Genomic DNA, 23714 nt, shown 5'->3' with positions numbered 1-23714 from the left:
TTGCACAAGGAATGATCGAGAAGCTTTACAGAGCATTAGTAGACGCTGGTGACATGACTAGTCTGCAGAGAGCATAGGAAACTCTACAACACGTGGAGTGCACTGGGCAAAAAGTGCCCAAACAAGTACAGGAAGCCAGGACAGGACTCCAAATCTGTCAATGTCATTCTAAGTAACAATGATGGGGCATCTGCGTATGGTAATCTGTTTACCGTAGTTTCAGTTTGTTAGTCCATCGATTGGTGGGTTGACACTGCGGCCAATATTCATGTGTGTGCTGCTGTGTCTTTGCTTTCTTGCAGCATATAAATACGATATCCACAGGGATGCTCAGCTTGATTTTAGTGGAACTGCACAAAATGTCCAGATGGTTTGTGTCCTCCATAATACTTCATCATGCACAATACATCGAATGGTTCTCTAATCATTCATCGTCACCTTGAGCCACCGGACTATATGTTTGAATGGTGTTGCCAGCATCGGCCATTAAGAAGGGTAAGAAGAAAGACAAAAGGAGAGATGGCTGCTTTACTTGTGGTTCAGAGGAACGTTGGGCAAACAAGTGCCCAAACAAGTACCAAGAAGCCAGGACAGGACTCCAAGTCTGTCAATGTCACTCTAAGCAACAATGATGGGGCATCTGGGTATGGTAATCTGTTTACCGTACTTTCAGTTTGTTAGTCCACCAATTGGTGGGTTGACACTAGGGCCAATATTCATGTGTGTGCTGATGTGTCTTTGTTTTCTGGCAGCATATAAATACGAAATCCACAGGGATGCTCAGCTTGATTTTAGTGGAACTTCACAAAATGTTCAGATGGTTCGTGTCCTCCATAATACTTCACATCATGTACAATACATCGAATGGTTCTCTAATCATTCGTCGTCACCTTGAGCCACCGGACTATCAGATGACAAACTGATGACAAACCCTGCCCGTTCCATAATCATAGGCATTACATATTTTGAATCGGAAAAGCTTGTCAAAGTTGACATTAGTTTAATATATTGGAATTGGAAAACCTTGTCAATTTTTGCTCATTGATGTTAGCCAGAAGACATGCATTTGATATTTTTGAGTGGGACGCCCTTTGCTGTGAGCAACGTCGATTGTTTTTTCCTATTCCTGTCTTCAGTTAAGAAGTAAATATTTTAAGAGTTTGTTCTGAGTATTGTCTATGTAATGCCAAGACTTGTGTTTGATTGCAAAGTTGAGCTTGGAATGTTGTGGCATGCGGCATCACGAGTTGTTCACTGTGCCTCCTGAGAATAATGCTTCGTATTGTTTTGCATGTCGATCTAATGCCAGTGATTTGCTTGTTAGGAAGATCATCCTCTTGTGTTGTTTCCGTGCTTAAGAAGTTCATCGTCTTATGTTTCATTCACACTACTAGGAAAAGGGCTACTAATGGCGCACCAGTTTTGCCTACTAATGACGCATCACTGGTGCGCCATTAGTATCACGCCACTAGTATTTTTTACTAATGGCGCACCACTGGTGCGCCATTAGTATCTGATATACTAATGGCGCATCACTAGTACGCCATTAGTATAGGTCACGGTGCGCCATTAGTATAGGCCACTGGTGTGCCATTAGTATAGGCCACGGTGCGCCATTAGTATTTTTGAATTTTGAAGGCAGGAAAATAGTAGTGGCGCACCATCTAACCCCCACCGTGCGCCATTGCTATTTTTGAATTTTGAATTTAGATCTGGATCGTGATTTTTTTGCCCATTTTTTGCTCGTTTTTTGGCATGATATTATTTCAAATTTTGTTCCTGTTTTTGGATCTTGTACGTTCTTTTGCCGTGTTCTTTTGCCGGAGAGGAGTTCGCCGAAGAGGAGGAGGAGGAGGTCACCGGAGAGGCGCTCGCCTACATCGCCGGAGAGGAGGAGGAGGTCGCCGGAGAGGAGTTCACCGAAGCATCGGAGAGGAGGAAGGAGAAACCATGAGGGAATGGGAGGAGAGGGGGGAGGAGGAGCTCACCGGAGAGGAGGGAGGAGAAACCGTGAGGGGAGGGGAGGGGAGGAGAGGAGAGGAGGGAGGAGGAGGTCGCCGGAGAGGAGGAGGTCGCCGGAGAGGAGGAGGAGGTCGCCGGAAAGGAGGAGGGTAGTATGGTGGAGGAGAGAAGGGAAGATGGAGTGGAGGAGAGGAGGAGATGGAGTGGAGGAGAGGTGGAGTGGAGGAGGTGCGCCCAGCCATATATACAACATAGTAATGGCGCACCGTGGGCAGGTGCGCCATTACTAACTTTTTTTTTATTTTTTTGATTTATTTTGAATTTTGAAGGCGGGAAGATACTAATGGCGCACCATGGGCAGGTGCGCCATTAGTAAATTTTTTTTTTATTTTTTTTGACTTATTTTGAATTTTGAAGGCGGGAAGATACTAATGTTGCACCATGGGCAGGTGCGCCATTAGTAAGTTTGAATTTTTTTGAATATTTTTGCCTCTCCAGATCTTAAAAGCCCGTATCTTTTTTTCTGTTAGGTTTTTGAGGATTTTGAAAATATTTAACGGGGATCCCCCGGTTAAATTCGGATGTAACTTTTCGAGTAGATGATTTTTCATATAAAAAACTTTTTCATCCAAGTTCGTACGCAAAAGTTATGCCCATTTTTACAAATTCTCGAGAGATTTTGCAAAAAAGTCGAAAATTCATGTTTGTAAATTTTGCTAACAACTAGACCACATATCACATGGGAATCTTATTTTCTTTTATTTTTTTGACATTTCTATTATTTTCTTTTTTTTTGAAACTGAAAAGGCGGTCCACGAGGGGTGCATTCCGGCGAATGTTTGGGCCAAGTTACTAATGGCGCACCGTGGCATGGTGCGCCATTACTAGTTCAACTAGTAATGGCTCACCACTCCCACGGTGCGCCATTAGTAGTTTTAAAAAAAATAAATTTTTTTTTACTAATAGCGCACCGTGGATGTGGTGCGCCATTACTAGTTCAACTAGTAAGTAATGGCGCACCACTCCCACGGTGCGCCATTAGTAGTTTTAAAAAAATTTAATTTTTTTTTACTAATGGCGCACCGTGGACGTGGTGCGCCATTAGTATTTGCACACTAATGGCGCACCAACACATGGTGCGTCATTAGTATATAGTAATGGCTCACCACATGTCTGGTGCGCCATTAGTGTCAATTCCATCTATAGCCCTTTTTCTAGTAGTGTCATAGCCTATATGACAAGTCGGGTAGGTTAGACGTGAAACCATATGATCTTCCGACCAACTCATCATCTTAGGCCGTGATTGGATCGTCGTTTTCCAACCAAAACCGCTTGTAAAACGGACGCTTGTAAATAAAAGCAGATGGTTTCGGGCGAAGCGCTTGGTTGGTCGATTTCGACTAGTAAAATATACACAGTTCTCTCAAATTACACGCGTAACCCGCCGGTTTTACTTACAGACCTCAGTCCCTCGGTTTCATTACGCCTGCATTTTACGGTGTTGTTTCTGATGACGAGTAAATAACACTTGTATCTTAATACAGGTGTGAAATAAACCAGAGCTCCCAAGCGCGGCCTTACCGTTTCATGTCGTCTTAGTCTCTCGAAGGTGCTCATAGGTGTCCGATGATCCTGGCTTCCTGAATGAGCAGCGGGCGCTGTATCAGACCATCCGTAGGGCCCGCGAGGCCCTCTCCGTCGTCCTTCGAGTTGTTGCGCTTGCCGTGGCGCCGAGCATTGTTAACATGGTCAATGAACATGAGGATTCGGGAGATGACTTTATTTTGACTGGATGACAGTAGGGACCCACTAGGGCCATAGCCGTACGTACGCAAGTGCCTCCTTATTATGTACACCTATATTTTTTTGCTTCCTCCTGGTTTCCTGACATCACGGTCCCACACCATTGTCAACCTATGTAGTCAATATAAACGAGAGAATTGCACAAGGTGCGGTCGACAGATGGGACCAAGCAGCTTGAGCAGTATTTGTGTTTTTGAGGCGTGAGCACTGCAGAGTTTTTCTTGGCGATGTTTTCGTTGTTGTTCAGAGGAGAGTAGGGTATTAACTAGGCTGGCTCTGGCCCATCTAGCCCAGGACAGATATCTAGCCCAGATATTATTATTTTTTGCAAGATGAAAATGGCCAGCCCGGCTATACGTTTTTTGAGGAATACCCAGGCAAGGTCAACTTGTTATTCTCCGCCCCGCTGGGCTGCAAATCTTTCCTAGGATGGATGCATTAGGCTTAACAAGAAAATGGGCTTTAAAAAATAATAAATGGGATGTAATTATAAAAACTGGGTAGTAACTATAAAAAAATGCACCAAGCATGAAATTAGTTTATAAAATATTATTTATGGATTTTGAAAATCTTAATTTTTAATTATTGCTCGCGCAATGTTTCATTAGATTTTTACGTAATATAAATTTATATTTAATCTGACTAGAAATTTCGGGATAAAAATAGTTCAGATTTCTCATCAAAATGTGGGAAATTTTATTGAATTCTGTCTTGAATGGTTGGTTAAAATTATTAATCATTGTCCAAGCTAAAAAATGGGATGTACTTTTAACAAACTGTAAATGGGTTGTAGTAATTCCATTAGTATTCAAAAATGGGCTGTAAATTCTTACAAATCACAAATGGGCTATAAGTTCTCTACCACACACTTATGGGCCCACTAAGTTGACGCGTCCCCTAAAAAAAGAAGTTGATGCATATGCAAGGCTTTGTCAACTTATTATAGTCAACACACGGTTCTAGCACTAGTGGCCGTTGGATGTCCATCCAACGAATGAGGTGCTTCTTCTTTAATCTCGGATATTATAGTTTCACCCGCCCAAAAAATGGTTCCTCCCCAAATATCTGGGGCGCACCATTTCGGAAGCTGATCTATGGGCCTACAAAGTTGACGCGTACCAAGGGCTTTGTCAACTTAGTCAATACGAACAATTCTAGCTGCAGTGACCGTACGATGTTCATCCAACGGCCGTAGTGCTTCTTCAACCTTTGGTCTTCTTGCTCCAGCCGCCCAAAGCAGCGCCGGTCGTGTCGCCTGCTCCTACCTCCCGTGGCCGGTTGTGCTGTCGCGGAGGCCTCACCGCCCCCTACTACTCTCACCGCTGGCCAGACCATCCCTCCACTCACCCACACCCCCTATTATTCTGCGGCGACGGTAGCCTCACACCGCAGCCGAACCAGTGAACCCTCATACTCCTCTCCGCGCGGGCTTCCACTGTCGCGTCTTCCCTGGCTCTGCGTCGTCCCCTTCCTAGGCCTCGCCGCACTCCGTCGTCCACCGCCCTGGTGCTCTCGGCGCGGCGTGGTCAACGTGGTCAAGGAACGACTTCCATCGAAAGAGTACTGTATGTGGAGACGCTGACAGCCGAGTCCACGGCAGCTGCAAGGAAGTGCCTCCTTATTACGGGAAAAATAATTATTCCTCCACCTGACAGCAGGGACCCACCGGACGGGCCACCATATTTGGCAAAAAAATGTTTCCCCCCTGACTGCTGGGACCCACCGGACGGGCCACCGTATTTCGCGAGAAAATGTTCCCCCGCCGTCAGCTTGGACCCACCGGAAGTGCCTCCTTATTACGCACAAAAAAATGAATACTCCCCCTGCTAGTTGGGATCCACCTTGGTGGGAGGCTGACTTGTGGGCCTACTAAGTTGACGAAGATGGAGTGCTTTGTCAACTTAGTCAATATGAACAATTCTAGCTCCAGTGACCGTACGATGTCCATCCAACGGCCGTAGTGCTTCTTCAACCTCTGGTCTTCTTGCTCCAGCCGCCCAAAGCAGCACCGGTCGTGCAGCATGCTCCTGCCTCCCGTGGCCGGTTGTGCTGCTGCGGAGGCCTCACCGCCCCCTACTATTCCCACCGCTGGCCAGGCCCTGCGGCGACGGCAGTCTCACACCGTAGCCGAACCAGTGAACCCTCGTACTCCTCTCCGCGCGGGCTACCACTGCCACGTCTTCCCCGGCTCCGCGTTGTCCCCTTCCTAGGCCTCGCCGCTCGCCGTCGTCCACCGCTCTGGTGCTCTCGGCGCGGCGTGGTCAACATGGTCAAGGAACGACTTCCGTCGAAAAAGTACTGTACGTGGAGAGGCTGACAGCTGGATCCACAGCGGCCGCAAGGAAGTGCCTCCTTATTACGCGCAAAATAATTATTCCTCCACCATACAGCAGGGACCCACCGGACGGGCCACCGTATTTCACGAAAAAAACGTTGCCCCCTGACTGCTGGGACCCATCAGCTACATCTTCACACGCAAGGAAGTGCGTCCAGGCAAAAAAAACGATTCGCGCCCCTGACTGCTGGAAGTGCCTGACAGTCGGGACCCACCTGGTCGAAGTGTACGTAGCGTTGTCATTCTGGTCGCGAACGTGTACGTACATACTGGTCGATGTAGAGGTGCGCACGTGTCGTAGGAGAGAGGCGCATGTAGCATGTACACGTACGTACAGCGGCCAGTGTGCAAGAAAGAAAATACGGCCGTACGTATACGGGCAGGGTCTCGAACGCCTACTCGCGCGTACGTACGGCCAGGGCTCGTGTACATGGCTGGCTCAGAACGGAGAAACAGCGTCGTCGTCGTGTTCATGGGGAGCCAACCGGCTGGGTCGGAACGAAATGTGTCGTCGTGTTCATCGAGAGGGTTTGGACGGAACAGCCGATGGAAACGAGGCCTGGCGTATCGCATAACGGAGAAAACAGCCTTGTGTTCGACCGACCACGGTCTAAACGGGATCCTGTTCATCGAGAGGGGTGTGGCGTACCGCAAAACGAAGGAAACGGACCTCCTACGGTCGAAAGGGGTCCTGTTGATCGGGAGGGGTGTGGCGTACCGCAAAATGGGACTCCACGGGATACTATTCATCTCCACCATCGACCCCCTCCAGCCTCCACGGGCTACTGTTCATCCACCGTCGACCTCCACCAACCTTCACCTACGACTGTTCATCCACGGGCTCCTGTTCATCCAGCCTCCACCACGCGCTACTCCACCGGCTACTATTCAACCAGCCCTCTCCACAGGCTCCTGTTCAACCACTCCTCCACGGGCTACTGTTCATCCAGCCCTCCACCATCTACTGTTCATCCAGCCCTACACGGGATCCTGTTCATCCAGCCCCAACCGGCTCGATCGATCGGGGTCCTGTTCATCCAGAGGCAACACCACGGGGTCCTGTTCATCCACCCCCACCGGAAACTGTTCATCCAAACCCCCCAGCAACGCTCACTGTTCATCCAGAGGCAGCATCAATCGGCTTCAGTTAGTAGCAGTAGCGAAGGAATCGCTCGATCGGGTTCAGTTAACAGCCATCGATCGATTGCTCGGGTTCAGTAACGTGTAGCCTGCAGTGCAATCGCTCGGGTTCAGTTAGAGCCCAACGCCTCGCTCAGGTTCAGTTAGAGCCCAACGCCTCACACCCACGCGTGTGTGTGTACGAGAGAAACACGCATCGCTCGGCCCCGACCACCCACCGTAACCGGGAACACCCCGATATTTTCCTCGCCCTCGCTTCTACCACGGTTTTTTCCATCATCGACGGTCCAAAGAATGTCATGCAGCTGTGTCTCCAGCCCGCCCAGGACGAAAAGCCCATTTTCTGTCATGATTTTTTGTCATAGAAGTAGGATCCCACCACATTTATGATGATACCGGGTTTTGTCACAGTTATCATCATAGAAGTGTCATAAGTATGACAGGAAAAAAACTCGTTCGGCCCAAAATGTCATAGATGTGTCTTTTTTTGTAGTGCGTCCAGCTCCGTTCAAACTCCTCCACCGTCAAGCAGTGGTCCACGCACAACTCTAATGCCTTGTGCAGCTCTGAACTATTAGCAAAGAATGGTCCTAGCGTCTCCTCAGCCTTCTTAATAATATGCCACCTGCAGTGCCTGTGCACTACCAACGGAAAGACCTCCTCTATGCGTGCACGCATGCTAAAATCCTGGTCTGTTATTATGTTCATCGGAGCAAGTCCACCCGTGCACTCCAAGAAGGTTTTGAACAGCCCAGTGTAACCATCCGTATCTTCGTTCTGAACGAGTCTGCATCCGAACTGCAATGACTGATTGTGGTTATTTATTCCTATGAATAGAGCGCATGGCATCTTGTACATATTTGTGAGATATGTCGCGTCGAATGAAATGCAATCATGGAAATGTTTGTAGGCTCTTCTTGCAGCACCATCCACCCAATACATGTTTCTGACACGGTCCTCATCGTCCAATCTTATCATGTAGAAGAAATCGGCATCCGCTTTTGCTTCTCTTCGAAGTAGGCTATCATGTCTTCTATGTCAGCCAACCTGCTCTCTCTTCGGTACTTTGCCTTTAGGTTTGTGACGTCTGCCGGTATGTAGGGCATGCTACTCAGTCTACCATCTCCGCTATGGTTCAAGGACAGTATCTGGACCATTCTTGATGGACCGACGTTAAAATCATGTAGCAGCTTTATGAATTTCTTCTCGAGGGGGTGAATCCTCTATGGGCGCTCAGAAATTTTACGAGATCAAACTTCTTTATGAGTTCATGGTTGTGTTTGTCGAAATATTCGGTGACCACCCACCATGCTCCATCTGCGTTTAGCTTATACCGGACAGGGCATTCCGTCTTGACAATGATGCATCTCTTTCGTTCTGGCACGAAAGACGCAACACCTTTACCCTTCTTGTTCCTTCGTGCCTTGTAGCACCTTATCTCACCTCTGTTGTACTCGTTAGATTTTTTTATTTTCCTATGGTATTCGGTGTTCACCGCAAACCCATGGAACATTGCATATCTCTGGTAGAATTCCTTGGCATCTTCAAACGAACCAAATCTCTGCCCAACATACGGTGGTTGAGGTACCATGATTTCTGATTGCCCATCTTCTTCATCCCCTTGTGCTTCATCGTCAGTTTCATCATTCACTTCAGTATCGGCGGTTGTTTCATCTGCTTGAGTGTTGCTTGTGCTGGTGTGCAAAGGTGTGCTTGTCGGCATTGCTCGAATGATTTCCATTTCCGACACTGATTCTGCATTGTTTGTGGCAGGATTGTTGGCTGGCTGGTGGGACGCTTCTTCCGTGTGCTCAGAGGTTCCCGCAGTAGATGTCCCCGCGCCACTGTTGATTGTACTTGAAGGTCCCGCAAAAAAACAGGTGCATGTGTAAGCATTGCTTCAATGGCAGGTTTATCGTAACGGAATATAGTAACTGCATCTGATTTGGCATGACATCATTCATGCAGCAAGTCATGGCATCTACATGTGGCCATGCATGGCAACTGCAGTTTTTCAGCCATGGTAGCTACAGTCCAACAAACATGGCAGTTATTGTTGCCAAGGCATGGCAACCAACATCTTTAGCATCAAAACTTGGATTCTAGGTACGAGCTCACTAGGCAAATGGAGTCAATCACGAATGTTGCACACAGGCATACAACAATTGACAAATCCAGAAGACAATAGATAACTATTTTGCACGCTTCCACTTGGTAGCATTTCTGATGTTTTTCTGCCACCACCGTGACAAATCCACTTTCCCCCCATGCTTTTCCACAAAATCAAATGCACTACTGTTTTGTTGGTTGACATATTTTTACCTTGTTGTGCCACATGTGCTAATCGTATCTGGTCTGTCATTCCAATTTGCTGTGCTCTATCTACAATAGTGTTGGCCTGCAACTGTGAAGCTTGCCACGATACGTTTGCCGATGTGGTTCCACCATAACAACCTGCGATCATTTTAGTAGTTGGTCAATGCATGGCAACTGTAGTTTGTACAACATGGCACATGTAGTTGTTCAACCATGGCACGCAGATTCGTTCACACTTGTCATCCACAGTTGTTTAGACATTGCAATCACATTTGATTACACATGGCAACTTCAATTGATTTGCCATGGCAACTGCAGTTGTCCAGACATGGCAACTGCAGTTGTCTAGACACAGCAACTGCAGCTGTCCAGACACGACAATTGTTGTTTTGTCAAGTCACCACGTAAACACCAATGTCACCTATGTTCCTTCTCCTGATTCATTGTCCACAAAATCACTTCATACGACTCACCTGTGTATGACATTGATGGCAGGTACATGGTTGCCGCCTGTTTCCACGTGCTGCATGAAGGTTCTGCATTTTTCCATATAACTAGTAAGTCTCTGCCATCCTTACAAGTTTAATTTCATGGTCACACCAGTATGTTTACTTTTTGTATGCCTTACCTTGATTTGCCACATTGGATACTTGAAGTTCGTCGCCCGCACATCTGTCAGCGTTAGCGCCCTGTGCCTGAACTTGCCATGGTATCTTCGTGTGTGTGGTTGGGTCATAAGAACCTACGAAAAATGACATTGTAGGACATAAGTAGAATGTCATATTCCTCGTCACAAACATGGCAACTCGCCCTTTTGTTGATCATGCATCGTACCGATGCTCGCGTACTGCTCTAGTAGTGGCAGCAACGGCCCTGCGGAAATGAGTTGATTGTACTCTGTTGCATCCTAAGGGGACGTTTCCGGCCTTTGAGAAAACCAAGGACCAGTGTCGTCTTCATGATTCATTTTTTCGCTTTTTTCTACCACTATGTTTTCACTCATTGCATGAACAAGAACGTATGAATATCCGAAAATGCACACTTTCTATTTTGTACATACAAGAAAACACGGCAATCTTATCACATTTTCTTGCATAGACAACCAATACATCATGGCAAGTAGGTCATGCACATTCGTTCTATTTTCTAAAATATGGATGCCAAATATCATTTTGAACAGATGGCAACAGCCAAGATAATATGATGGCAAATAACAACATAACATGGTGACAGTTAACGGCAAAGATAGGTGGCAACTAACGTCAGATATATGTGGCAATTAATTTTTTCCCTCCGTACGCACCACCCAAATTCTCCTTTCTTTCCCCTAATTTTAGTAAATCCTACACATTCTTCTGGAGCAACTACTTGCAACAACCCAAACCAGAAGCTTAGTTCAACTCTAGGATACAATATGGCAGATCTGGCGTGTGTTGGTTGGCAAAGAGGGAATACGCACAGATCTATGGTGTGTTTGCCATGACAACGTGGTTCTAGTCGCCATCTTCGTAGGCAATCTAGAATTTTCAATTTTATGGACAGAAGAAGGACGAGATCGAAGATCGACCTGTTAGCTCGTCGTCGCAGGGGAGGGGTGGGGGTAGGGATGTGCTAAGGATGTTGCCATGGCAACTAGAGAAGGAAGACGATGGATGTAGGGGATCGAGAGGTAGGAGACGACGGCGGCAGGTCGGAGTGGGGTTCGAAGGCAGGCCGAGACGACGGGCATGTTAGGTCGTGCGGGCAGCGCGGTCGATCGCCCGGACATGTGGGCGATTGTGCCACACACCAGACGCGCGTGCTGTGACTGCCTGCGTCCGGACGCCGTCGTGCGGGCGAGGTCGTCTCCGTGCCACACAGGGCGTGCGTCACAACCCCACTAGATGCCACACGTGTGGCAGTTATCATCATCCTAACTAAAACATGAAAGTATACATGAATATGTCATAAATGGGCCATGCGTACTAGAGGCTTTGTCTGACACATGAGAGGTGTGCATATCAGCATTGATTTTCCATTGCTTAGCACATGGCTGCATTAATCATATGAGCGCAAGTTTGAGCATTAGGCTCATCATAGTGGGAGTAACTTATACTAATATATGTTATGCATGTGACATTAGTCTAAGTTATTGTGTCTATACTGTAAAGTACTTTCTCTCGTCGTTTTTATTGTGCATATAAGATTTATCTGAAAACAAACTTCGATCATCACCTCCTCTTTATTTGTTTCTTTAAAGCAGTGCTCAAACTTAATCACTAGAAATTCAGAGCTCCTTTGGTTCATAGGATTGAAAAATTATAGTAATAGAAAAGTCATAGGAAATGAGATGACATGCATCTCAAATTTTATGCATAGGAATAAAAAAGAAGACGCCCTTTGATTCACACTATAGAATTTTTTCATTGAGTCTAGGCTAATGTTTATTTTTCTATGAAATGTGAAGGATAGAAAGAATCATTTCATAGGAATAGGATTTCATTCCTACAAACCAAAGAGCTCTGAAGGATTTTTTTTTTTTCCTATAGAAAAACTATTCTATGAAAATTTTATAAAATTCCTTCAAACCAAAGGAGGTGTTTAGGCTGCAATGCATAGGATCAAAGACCTACACCGTAATGCGAACTCGTGCAGCGGGGCTTGGTTTTATGATTGGGGATCGATAAGCAGTGCAACAGCCCATGAGGGAACACAACTGCTATCACATGAAATTTAAGACGGACATAATAGGGAATGATGCTCTTGCTGTTTCATGTACATTTTCCATAAAATTTTTAGGTACAATCCGTATAGTCGTTACATTATAATCACAAATAGACTAGTTCCAAAACTTTTCTACTATAAGAAAATTCACGGTTTTCGTTCACTTTCTTGCAGATTACCTGAAACCAATGAACAAATCAATCGAGCAGCCTCAAGTAATCCTTGAGGTCGGTTGGGAAGCAAGGGTACTGCCTCCAGAACACGCCGTGGATCCTCACCATCCTCACTGTCTTTTGCTTCGTGGACGGCGCGCTCTCGACGTGCAGCAGCCCCAGCAGCTTCGCCACGGCGCCGGTGAGCACCATGTCCTCGAGCACCTTCTCCGACTGGGCCACCATGGACACGAGCCACAGCACCTTGACGGCCAGCTGCGTGGCCAGATCCGACACCCGCAGCATTGTCCTCGCCACGGCTGCCACCGACAGGTCGTGCTCGGCGAAGGCGAGGCGCCCCTCAGGGCACTTGCACAGCCGCTTGAGAAGCAGCAGTATCCGCTCGGCGACGTGGCGGTCGTCGGCGTCCACGACGAGGAGCTCGACGAGGACGTGCACCGCGCCGACCTCCACGGCCTTGGCGCGGCCGCTCGGCGACCGCTCCACGACGTCCAGGAGCACGTCGAGCGCGCGCGAGCTGAGGCGCGCGGAGACCTCGTCGGACAGGAGCTCGAGGAGGGACTTGAGCACGTCGTCGACGTCGATGCCGGCAGTCCAGTGGTCACCGGCGCCGGCACTGGAGATCTTGGTGAGGATGTCCATGGCGTGCAACCTCGCCTCCGCGCTGCCGCGCTGGAGCAACGCCATGACGGGCCTCAGGCACTCCGGCGCAAGAACGAGCCCCGCCGACGCCTCGTCGGAGAGCGGGAGCGCGGCGAGCACCGCCGCGGCCTCCTCGCACACCGTGAACGCGGAGAAGTCGCCCCCCGCGCCGCTCTCCGCCAGCGCCTGCGCCATCACGCGGCCGACCGCCTCAACGCCGCCCGAGGCGACGAAGATGATCTGCATGGCCACGTCGCCCGCCATGCAGCTCCGCATGCTCTTGAGCGCGGTCACCTTGAACGGCGTCTGCTCGAGGTCGCCCAGCGCCGACCGCAGCCGCTCCTCCTCCAGCATCCTCGTCAGCGGCGTCCCCAGCTCGTGGACCGGACTCGACAGCGACGACGTGGACGGCGACGACGAGGAGGAGGAGCCGCGGTCGAGCCAGGAGGAGATGACGCGCGCGAGGGTGTGGTTCGGGGTGAGGTCAAGGTTGGCGAGCGGCTGCATGGTGGCCGGGCAGGTGGCCCGGCCGTACGTGAAGAGCCAGCGCTCGATGCTGCGGCGGTCGTAGGTGACGCCGGTGGACACCGTGACGGGCTCCTCCATGAGCTCCATGGAGATGGGGCACAGGAACAGGTGGGGAGGCTCCTCCATGTCCATGTCCATAGATCGCGATGCACACCACACCAACTCGTACTAATGGCCCGTTCCAAGTCTACACGAAGTAGGAGTAGAAATGATGCGACGAGGCTATATGTACCACTACAACCACAACATGCAGGCCGGCAATTCTGCGAGGGAATAGTCAAAGGGGTCATAATTGAGAGAGACGATGCTGGCAATTAGTGCCGAGGAAGCTTAATTCGGGGGAAGATTCACACTAGTATTTTATTGGATTGTTAACCCTGGTTTCATTCCGTCTCTGTTCATACTGGTTTTGGTTGCCGTTGCCGGCGGTTGAGTGCCGAGCACGACGGTGCTTGGGATTTCCAGGGAGAAAACAAGGGGATATGGGGCGCCACTTGCTCCAGGTCAATGCCGAAAGTTTGGTTTTACATTCAAAGTTAAGAAGAAGATACCTATTCGCTGTTCCGTTTCAAGTACTACTGCTAGAGGTAGTGCCTCAAGTAACTTTCGTTCTTGTTCCAGGGATAAAAAAGTAGCAGCATTCGTTGCAATTGGGTTGGTGGCACCTGAGCCAATGGGCTAAGAAAAAGACTGTCAAAAGAGAGCCTGAGAATGACACCTGGAACTTGGCTCTGGCTAAACTGAACGATCGGACAAAAATTTAAAGGAAAGCAAAAGATTTGCCTCGTCGATTAATTAATTAATGAAGAAAAAGAAAATTGCTCAGCTAATTAATGAAAAACCGAGTCCATAGGATTCATTGATCTATTAGACCCTCTGTATTTCGGGAGACACTCAAAATTCTCTGCTAGTAAGTATTTCCTCGGTAAAGAAATATGAGATTGTTTAGATCAATAAAAATAATCTAAACACTTTTATATTTCTTTACGGAGGGAGTAACACACAGAAGGTGCAAGAGGAATCCAAATGTGGACTGCTACACACGGCATGCTTTGTCCTAGTGTGGGATCACCCCGTCCCATAATGTCACCTGCCAATTTTGCTTCCAGCCTATGGAAACACACGCATCCTTCTTTTGCAAGCAAGCCTACCTCATATCCCCCTCAATCCACCATTTCCGACGTACAATTTTGACACATAGTACATCACAAACGGACGCTTCCCAGATCTATAAATTTGACCGGCCATTAAGCTCCCTTCTTGCAAGCATATACTATATTTATGCATCAAAACGCAGCCCATGATCTCAGGGAATCATCTCCAGCCGTTGACTAACCAAGTACAAAACCGGCCCGGAGAATTATCACCGACCGCATGGCATTATAATACTCCTCCGTTGCATCTCACTGGCCTGCTGTGAGATCGCAGAAAGTCCTGCAGGTGATTCCTTCTGTGAGTTTCCTTTTACATGATACTCCGGCTGCTGCCACAGACAAGCGTATCACAGAGATTTGATATCTTCAGCTGGGGATTTTTCAAAGTACTGTACAAGGTTTGCATGGAGTCCGCCTCCAGATTTCACCTGTGGTAAAAAATAGGAAGCCAGGTGACCTTATCTCATGTTCTGACGCAGTTGACATCTCGATTCTAAGGCTATGTTTGGCAGCCTGCACGGAGGGTGCATAAGCCCAAAAGTTCTCCATCGAACCCACTTTTCGCTGTTTGGTAGGATGCATGGGCTCTATCGAGCTATGCTCAACCGATACAAAAAAGCCCCTCAGCTATGCTCAACCCAGCACCCCCAGCGAGGCAAGCCAGGGTCAGCGAGGCTGTCTTCGACCCACCGCTCCCTCGAACGACCACTCCTCCCAAACCCCACCTCTCTCCCACGACCCCATTTTCTCTCGTGACCCCAACCCTCTCTCTCGCACAACCCGATGGCGGCGGCGCCGCCGCTTGTCTACCCCGCCGTTCGCCGGTCTATGTCGCCGCCGCCGCCCAAGATCTTCCGATCTACCTCCCCCTTGCCCCGCCCCAGTTGCTCAGTCAACTCGCCGCCGCCCCTCTTCAACGTCGTCGCGAGAGGTAGCATGTCGTCGCCGCCGTGAGGGGTAGCACCTCCCCCCCCCCCCGCCCCCCGCGTCCGCCCTTCTCCCTTCACCTCCTTCTCCCTCCTCACTTCCTTCCCCTAACCCCCTCCATCCATCCTTCCTGCCATGTCTACCTTGTAGATCTCTGCAGTATTCCTCTATTCCCTTTTGATTATGATGTTTAGGTGGTAAGAACGAGCACAGTAGATGTTTCCCTTTCATATGTTGTAGCTATTGTGTGCTCAGACTTAATTTTGTTGATTGCTTGTCATGCTGGAAAAAATTGCATGTGATAACTTCTATTTGTTTTTGTTTTTTAGATGAATGATTTGGCAAGAAAACGAAGAAAATTCATTGTGAGAGGAGCTTGGTTTAGTTGATCTAGTGATGTTATATTGCTGAGATTCTGTTTCTAAGATGTTTTATTTCCCAATCATATTGAGATATGACTAGTAATTTTTTCTTCATATTCATATATAGCCGAAATAATTTTTATTGTTCAGATTATGTTGAAACGGATATGTTTATTGTTCGAATTATTAATGAAGTGTCGAAGTGTTGTTCGAAATTGTACGGGCACAAAAAAAATTGTTGATGCATCCTACCTCATATACAGGCTGCCAAACACAGTCTCGGCTCAGCATGTCTCAACACATACATCACTACCAAACAACTGCATATGCATGTACACAACATGTCTAGACTTGGCATGTCTCAAATGGGAACAACTATACTAGGGTGGGAATAGCTACCAAACACACCCAAGTTTCCAACCATCCATTTTAGATCAGATGGTGAGCGGAGGTGGGTGTTGAGTATAATGTTTATTAGGAAAGACGAGATAGATTAGAATTTGTTCTGGCTTGTCTTGTACTGCAAGTAGATGATTGTACTTCTATATATATGCCCACGAGAGTCAAGCAATAAAACGAAATATTCTATCAAACCTCTCTCTTCCTTATAACATGGTATCAGAGCAAGTCGATCCTAAACCCTAGCTGCCGCCGCTTCCGCACCCATGCGCCGCTCCGGGGCGGTCGGTCTCCATGACCGCCGCCGAGGGCCGCGCCACCCGTGCCTAGGGTTCGTCCGCCGACCGTGTTGGCCGGCTGCCCTAGAGAGTCTTTTTCCCGATCCCTTGCTTCGGGTTTTTTCGCTCTCTCGCCAGTCGCTTTGATCGGCGTCTCCTTTTTGGTTTTTCGGTCTATGTGATCCGGTTTGCGTCGCCCACCACCGTCGTCGATCCCATGCGCCTCTACTCCAACATCGGCGCGATCGACCGGCTTCTTCACCGACCCGGCGGCCTCGCGCGTCGCCGCGCGTCTGCCCATCGGTCGCCCCGATCCGACGGCCTCGCGCGGCGTCCGCGCGTCGGCCCGCCAGTCGCCCCGACCCGGCGGTCTCGCGTCATGCGGCGATCCTTCACCGCCGCCGTTCGCGCGATGGCCCGTCCGTCGATCTATGTCGGCCGTCACCGCCCTGCTCCGACCGGGACTCCTGCATCACCCCGGCCCGTCGGCCTCGCGCTATGCTGCGGCCAATCATAATCGCCCTGCCGCCGCCGGCTTCATCTCGGACTCCACCGCCACCGCGCCTCCACCGAGTGGCTTCCCCGACCTCGCGCGCGATCGGCTTGATCACCCGCTCGCCGCTGCGATCCGCCTCATCTACGCCGCGCGACCGACCTGGCCCGTCGGCTACGTGCGCCTCCGCAGGTCCCGTGAAGATCGTCCCCGAGTTCAGTGCACCTCTCCACCGATCGAGCATCGGGCTGCCGCTGTGTCGCCCCGTCGGGCCGCAGCACCGCCGCCCCGTGGTTCTTCTCCCGGCTGCGCCGACCCGCGTCACCGCTGTGTCGCCCCTTCGGGCAGTAGTGCCGCGGCCCGCGGTCCCCCGCCGCCCCGAGGGCGTCCGCTCTAGGCTATCCCATGGTCGCCTCGACCCTTGCACCACCGCTGCGTCGCCCCGTCGGGCCGTAGCGAGCGTGGCACGCGGTCCACGCCGCCGTCCCGAGGCCGTCCACGCGGTTGCACCGACTCGCGAACCGCCGTTGCGTCGCCCCTTCGGGCTGCAGCGTCGCGGCCCGCGGTCCATGCCGCCGTCCCGAGGTCTTCCCGCCATCGCCCCGACCCGCCTGCCGCCGCTGCGTCGCCCCTTCGGATCGTAGCGCAGCGGCCCGCGGTCCACTCCGCTGTCACCGCGCGTCGACCTCCCGTGGTATGTGTCGCGCCGTCTTCCTTGGCGCGAGAACACCACCGTCCGCGCCGGTCTTCGTCATGTTGTCAGGGTTCTTCGCCTACTTGGAGCACCGCCGCCGCACTCCTAACCTAGCCGCCGCCACCGCCATCAGGCAGCCACCGCCGCTCTTCTTTGGTCGCCGCCGCCGCTACCTTTGTAGTCGCTGCCGCCGCCCGTCCATCCCATTCGTCTTCGTCCAGCACCAGCTCGTCACCAGCGTTGCCGTCATCTACTCCGACAACCGCGGGCGACATTGGCCCCGCGCCGATGGACGCCGCAATCGTCGTCGAGTTCTTCTCTGCTAGCCCCTCCGACTTCTCCGACATGGCGTACAGCTCGTGCAGGTCCCTTGTCTACGCATGTCCAGTGCTGGCAACACCTATGCGTGCCTTCATCCATGACGTGTCCCCGGGCCTGGCAAGCCTGGTCGGCGCTTCGTCAACTTCGTCTCCGTCCGTCTACGCATGCCCAGTGCTGGCAACACCGGTGCGTGCCTTCATCCGCGATGTGTCCCCGGGCTTGGCAAACCCGCCGCGACGCGTCGTCAACAACATTTTCTTCCCGGCGCACCCCTACTTCGACACCACTGCGCCCATGCTAACTCGGTGCCCTCTTGCGCCCGCGGCTCCATGGCGACTTCCTCAACACCGACCACCCCGACTCGACATCGACCACGGGATTTTTCGCACGGCTACCTCGACCATGGCTCTGAAGGAAATATGCCCTAGAGGCAATAATAAAGTTATTATTTATTTCCTTATATCATGATAAATGTTTATTATTCATGCTAGAATTGTATTAACCGGAAACATAATACATGTGTGAATACATAGACAAACAGAGTGTCACTAGTATGCCTCTACTTGACTAGCTCGTTAATCGAAGATGGTTATGTTTCCTAACCATAAACAAAATAGTTGTTATTTGATTAACGGGATCACATCATTAGGAGAATGATGTGATTGACATGACCCATTCCATTAGCTTAGCACCCGATCGTTTAGTATGTTGCTATTGCTTTCTTCATGACTTATACATGTTCCTATGACTATGAGATTATGCAACTCCCGTTTGCCGGAGGAACACTTTGTGTGCTACCAAACGTCACAACGTAACTGAGTGATTATAAAGGAGCTCTATAGGTGTCTCCAAAGGTACATGTTGGGTTGGCGTATTTCGAGATTAGGATTTGTCACTCCGATTGTCGGAGAGGTATCTCTGGGCCCTCTCGGTAATGCACATCACATAAGCCTTGCAAGCATTGCAACTAATGAGTTAGTTGTGAGATGATGTATTACAGAACGAGTAAAGAGACTTGCCGGTAATGAGATTGAACTAGGTATGGGATACCGACGATCGAATCTCGGGCAAGTAACATACCGATGACAAAGGGAACAACGTATGTTGTTATGCGGTCTGACCGATAAAAGATCTTCGTAGAATATGTAGGAGCCAATATGAGCATCTAGGTTCCGCTATTGGTTATTGACCGGAGACGTGTCTCGGTCATGTCTACATTGTTCTCGAACCCATAGGGTCCGCACGCTTAAGGTTACGATGACAGTTATATTATGAGTTTATGCATTTTGATGTACCGAAGGTTGTTCGGAGTCCTGGATGTGATCACGGACATGACGAGGAGTCTCGAAATGGTCGAGACATAAAGATTGATATATTGGAAGCCTATGTTTGGATATCGGAAGTGTTCCGGGTGAAATCGGGATTTTACCGGAGTACCGGGAGGTTACCGGAACCCCCCGGGAGGTATATGGGCCTTAGTGGGCCTTAGTGGAAGAGAGGAGAGGTGGCCAGAGATGGGCCGCACGCCCCTCCCCCCCTTGGTCCGAATTGGACAAGGAGAGGGGGGCGGCCCCCCTTCCTCCTCTCTCTCCTCTTCCCCCCCCCTCCATGAATCCTATTCCAACTAGGAAAGGGGGGGAGTCCTACTCCCAGGAGTAGGACTCCTCCTGGCGCGCCTCTCCTGGCCGGCCGGCCCCCCTCCCTTGAACCTTTATATACGGAGGCAGGGGCACCCCCTAGAGACAAAAGTTGATCTTCGTGATCGTTCCTTAGCCGTGTGCGGTGCCCCCCTCCACCATATTCCACCTCGGTCATATTGTAGCGGTGCTTAGGCGAAGCCCTGCGACGGTAGAACATCAAGATTGTCACCACGCCGTCGTGCTGACGGAACTCCTCCCCAACGCTTTGCTGGATCGGAGCCCGGGGATCGTCATCGAGCTGAACGTGTGCCAAGAACTCGGAGGTGCCGGAGTAACGGTGCTTGGATCGGTCGGATCGTGAAGACGTACGACTGCATCAACCGCATTGTCACAATGCTTCCGCTGTCGGTCTACAAGGGTACATAGATCACACTCTCCCCTCTCGTTGCTATGCATCACCATGATCTTGCGTGTGCGTAGGAATTTTTTTGAAATTACTACGTTCCCCAACAGTGGCATCCGAGCCTAGGTTTTATGTGTAGATGTTATATGCACGAGTAGAACACAAGTGAGTTGTGGGCGATATAAGTCATACTGCTTACCAGCATGTCATACTTTGGTTCGGCGGTATTGTTGGACGAAGCGGCCCGGACCGACATTACGCGTACGCTTACGCGAGACCGGTTCTCCCGACGTGCTTTGCACAAAGGTGGCTAGCGGGTGACAGTTTCTCCAACTTTAGTTGAACCGAGTGTGGCTACGCCCGGTCCTTGCAAAGGTTAAAACAGCACCAACTTGACAAACTATCGTTGTGGTTTTGATGCGTAGGTAAGAACGGTTCTTGCTAAGCTCGTAGCAGCCACGTAAAACTTGCAACAACAAAGTAGAGGACGTCTAACTTGTTTTTGCAAGGCATGTTGTGATGTGATATGGTCAAAACATGATACTAAATTTTATTGTATGAGATGATCATGTTTTGTAACCGAGTTATCGGCAACTGGCAGGAGCCATCCATATGGTTGTCGCTTTATTGTATGCAATGCAATCGCGCTGTAATGCTTTACTTTATCACTAAGCGGTAGCGATAGTCGTGGAAGCATAAGATTGGCGAGACGACAATGATGCTACGATGGAGATCAAGGTGTCGCGCCGGTGACGATGGTGATCATGACGGTGCTTCGAAGATGGAGATCACAAGCACAAGATGATGATGGCCATATCATATCACTTATATTGATTGCATGTGATGTTTATCTTTTATGCATCTTATCTTGCTTTGATTGACGGTAGCATTTTAAGATGATCTCTCACTAATTATCAAGAAGTGTTCTCCCTGAGTATGCACCATTGCGAAAGTTCTTCGTGCTGAGACACCACGTGATGATCGGGTGTGATAGGCTCTACATTCAAATACAACGGGTGCAAAACAGTTCCACACGCGGAATACTCAGGTTATACTTGACGAGCCAAGCATATACAGATATGGCCTCGGAACACGGAGACCGAAAGGTCGAGCATGAATCATATAGTAGATATGATCAACATAGTGATGTTCACCATTGAAACTACTCCATCTCACATGATGATCGGACATGGTTTAGTTGATTTGGATCACGTGATCACTTAGAGGATTAGAGGGATGTCTATCTAAGTGGGAGTTCTTAAGTAATATGATTAATTGAACTTAAATTTATCATGAACTTAGTCCTAGTAGTATTTTGCAAATTATGTTGTAGATCAATAGCTCGCGTTGTTGCTTCCCTGTGTTTATTTTGATATGTTCCTAGAGAAAATTGTGTTGAAAGATGTTAGTAGCAATGATGCGGATTGGATCTGTGATCTGAGGTTTATCCTCATTGCTGCACAGAAGAATTATGTCCTTGATGCACCGCTAGGTGACGGACCTATTGCAGGAGCAGATGCAGACGTTATGAACGTTTGGCTAGCTCAATATGATGACTACTTGATAGTTTAGTGCACCATGCTTAATGGCTTAGAATCGGGACTTCAAAGACGTTTTGAACATCATGGAGCATATGAGATGTTCCAGGAGTTGAAGTTAATATTTCAAGCAAATACCCGAGTTGAGAGATATGAAGTCTTCAACAAGTTCTATAGCTAAAAGATGGAGGAGAATCGCTCAACTAGTGAGCATGTGCCCAGATTGTCTGAGTACTACAATCGCTTGAATCAAGTGGGAGTTAATCTTCCAGATAAGATAGTGATTGACAGAATTCTCTAGTCACCATCACCAAGTTAGTAGAACTTCGTGATGAACTATGATATGCAAGGGATAACGGAAACGATTCCCAAGCTCTTCGTAATGTGGAAATTGACGAAGGTAGAAATCGAAAAAAAAACATCAAGTGTTGATGGTAGACAAGACCACTAGTTTCAAGAAAAGGGCAGAGGGAAGAAGGGGAACTTCAAGAAGAGCAGCAATCAAGTTGCTGCTCAAGTGAAGAAGCCCAAGTCTGGTCCTAAGTCTGAGACTAAGTGCTTCTACTGCAAAGGGACTGGTCAATGGAAGCGGAACTACCTCAAGTGATTGGCGGATAAGAAGGATGGCAAAGTGAACATAAGTATATTTGATATACATGTTATTGATGTGTACTTTACTAGTGTTTATAGCAACCCCTCAGTATTTGATACTAGTTCAGTTGCTAAGATTAGTAACTCGAAACGGGAGTTGCAGAATAAACAGAGACTAGTTAAGGGTGAAGTGACGATGTGTGTTGGAAGTGGTTCCAAGATTGATATGATCATCATCGCACACTCGTATACTTTCGGGATTAGTGTTGAACCTGAATAAGTGTTATTTGGTGTTTGCGTTGAGCATGAATATGATTTGATCATGTTTATTGTAATACGGTTATTCATTTAAGTAAAAGAATAAATTGTTGTTCTGTTTACATGAATAAAACCTTATATGGTTACACACCCAATGAAAATAGTTCGTTGGATCTCGATCGTAGTGATACACATAATCATAAATTTAAAACCAAAAGATGCAAAGTTAATAATGATAGTGCAACTTATTTGTAGCACTGCCGTTTAGGTCATATTGGTGTAAAACGCATGAAGAAACTCCATGCTGATGGGATTTTGGAATCACTTGATTATGAATCACTTGATGCTTGCGAACCATGCCTCATGGGCAAGATGACTAAGACTCCGTTCTCCGGAGCGAGCAACTGACTTATTGAAAATAATACATACTGATGTATGCGGTCCGATGAGTGTTAAGGCTCACGGTAAGTATCGTTATTTTCTGAACTTCACAGATGATTTGAGCAGATATGAGTATATCTACTTGATGAAACATAAGTCTGAAACATTTGAAAAGTTCAAAGAATTTCAGAGTGAAGTGGAAAAACATCGTGACAAGAAAATAAAGTTTCTACGATCTGATCGCGGAGACAAATATTTGAGTTACGAGTTTGGTCTTCAATTAAAACAATGTGGAATAGTTTCACAAACTCATGCCACATGGAACACCACAGCATAATGGTGTGTCCGAACGTCATAACCGTACTTTATTGGATATAGTGCAATCTATGATGTCTCTACCGATCTACCACTATCGTTTTGGGGTTATGCATTAGAGACAGCTGCATTCACGTTAAAAGGGCACCATCTAAATCTGTTGAGACGACACCGTATGAACTGTGGTTTGACAAGAAACCAAAGTTGTCGTTTCTTAAAGTTTGGGGTTGCAATGCTTATGTGAAAAAGTTTCATCCTGATAAGCTCAAACCCAAATCGGAAAAGTGTGTCGTCATAGGATACCCAAAAAGTTACTGTTGGGTACACCTTCTATCACAGATCCAAAGGCAAGACATTC

General features: G+C 48.7%; 2 protein-coding genes across 2 annotated transcripts in view; both read right to left on the bottom strand.

Moving 5' to 3' along the window:
• The window catches only part of LOC147965761 (uncharacterized), a 35438-nt gene extending 25239 nt beyond the window's left edge, over positions 1 to 10199 (bottom strand). The window contains exons 1-4 of the mRNA XM_087530594.1: positions 10185 to 10199; positions 10056 to 10092; positions 9553 to 9694; positions 8684 to 9096 (exon numbers count right to left, since the gene is read on the bottom strand). Coding sequence (XP_087386720.1) covers positions 8684 to 9096; positions 9553 to 9694; positions 10056 to 10092; positions 10185 to 10199 — 607 coding nt within the window. The remainder of the gene's footprint in view (positions 1 to 8683; positions 9097 to 9552; positions 9695 to 10055; positions 10093 to 10184) is intronic.
• Positions 10200 to 12283: 2084 nt separating this feature from the next.
• On the bottom strand, positions 12284 to 13820 carry LOC125512367 (E3 ubiquitin-protein ligase PUB23). Its single transcript, XM_048677460.2, has one exon. It carries the CDS (start codon positions 13738 to 13740, stop codon positions 12457 to 12459), a length of 1284 nt encoding a protein of 427 aa, XP_048533417.1. The 5' UTR covers positions 13741 to 13820; the 3' UTR covers positions 12284 to 12456.
• Positions 13821 to 23714: the final 9894 nt, after the last annotated feature.

The sequence above is a fragment of the Triticum urartu genome, chromosome 6A, assembly GCF_056163025.1.
Source record: "Triticum urartu cultivar PI428250 chromosome 6A, HENAU_Tu73, whole genome shotgun sequence".
In the NCBI taxonomy this organism is placed as follows: domain Eukaryota; kingdom Viridiplantae; phylum Streptophyta; class Magnoliopsida; order Poales; family Poaceae; genus Triticum; species Triticum urartu.
Note: the sequence above shows the minus strand (reverse complement) of the source record. Positions and strands in the feature narration are given on the sequence as shown.

Excerpts from the sequence above, each read along its gene's own strand:
- LOC125512367 (XM_048677460.2), bottom strand. The coding sequence starts at position 13,740 with ATGGACATGGACATGGAGGAGCCTCCCCACCTGTTCCTGTGCCCCATC.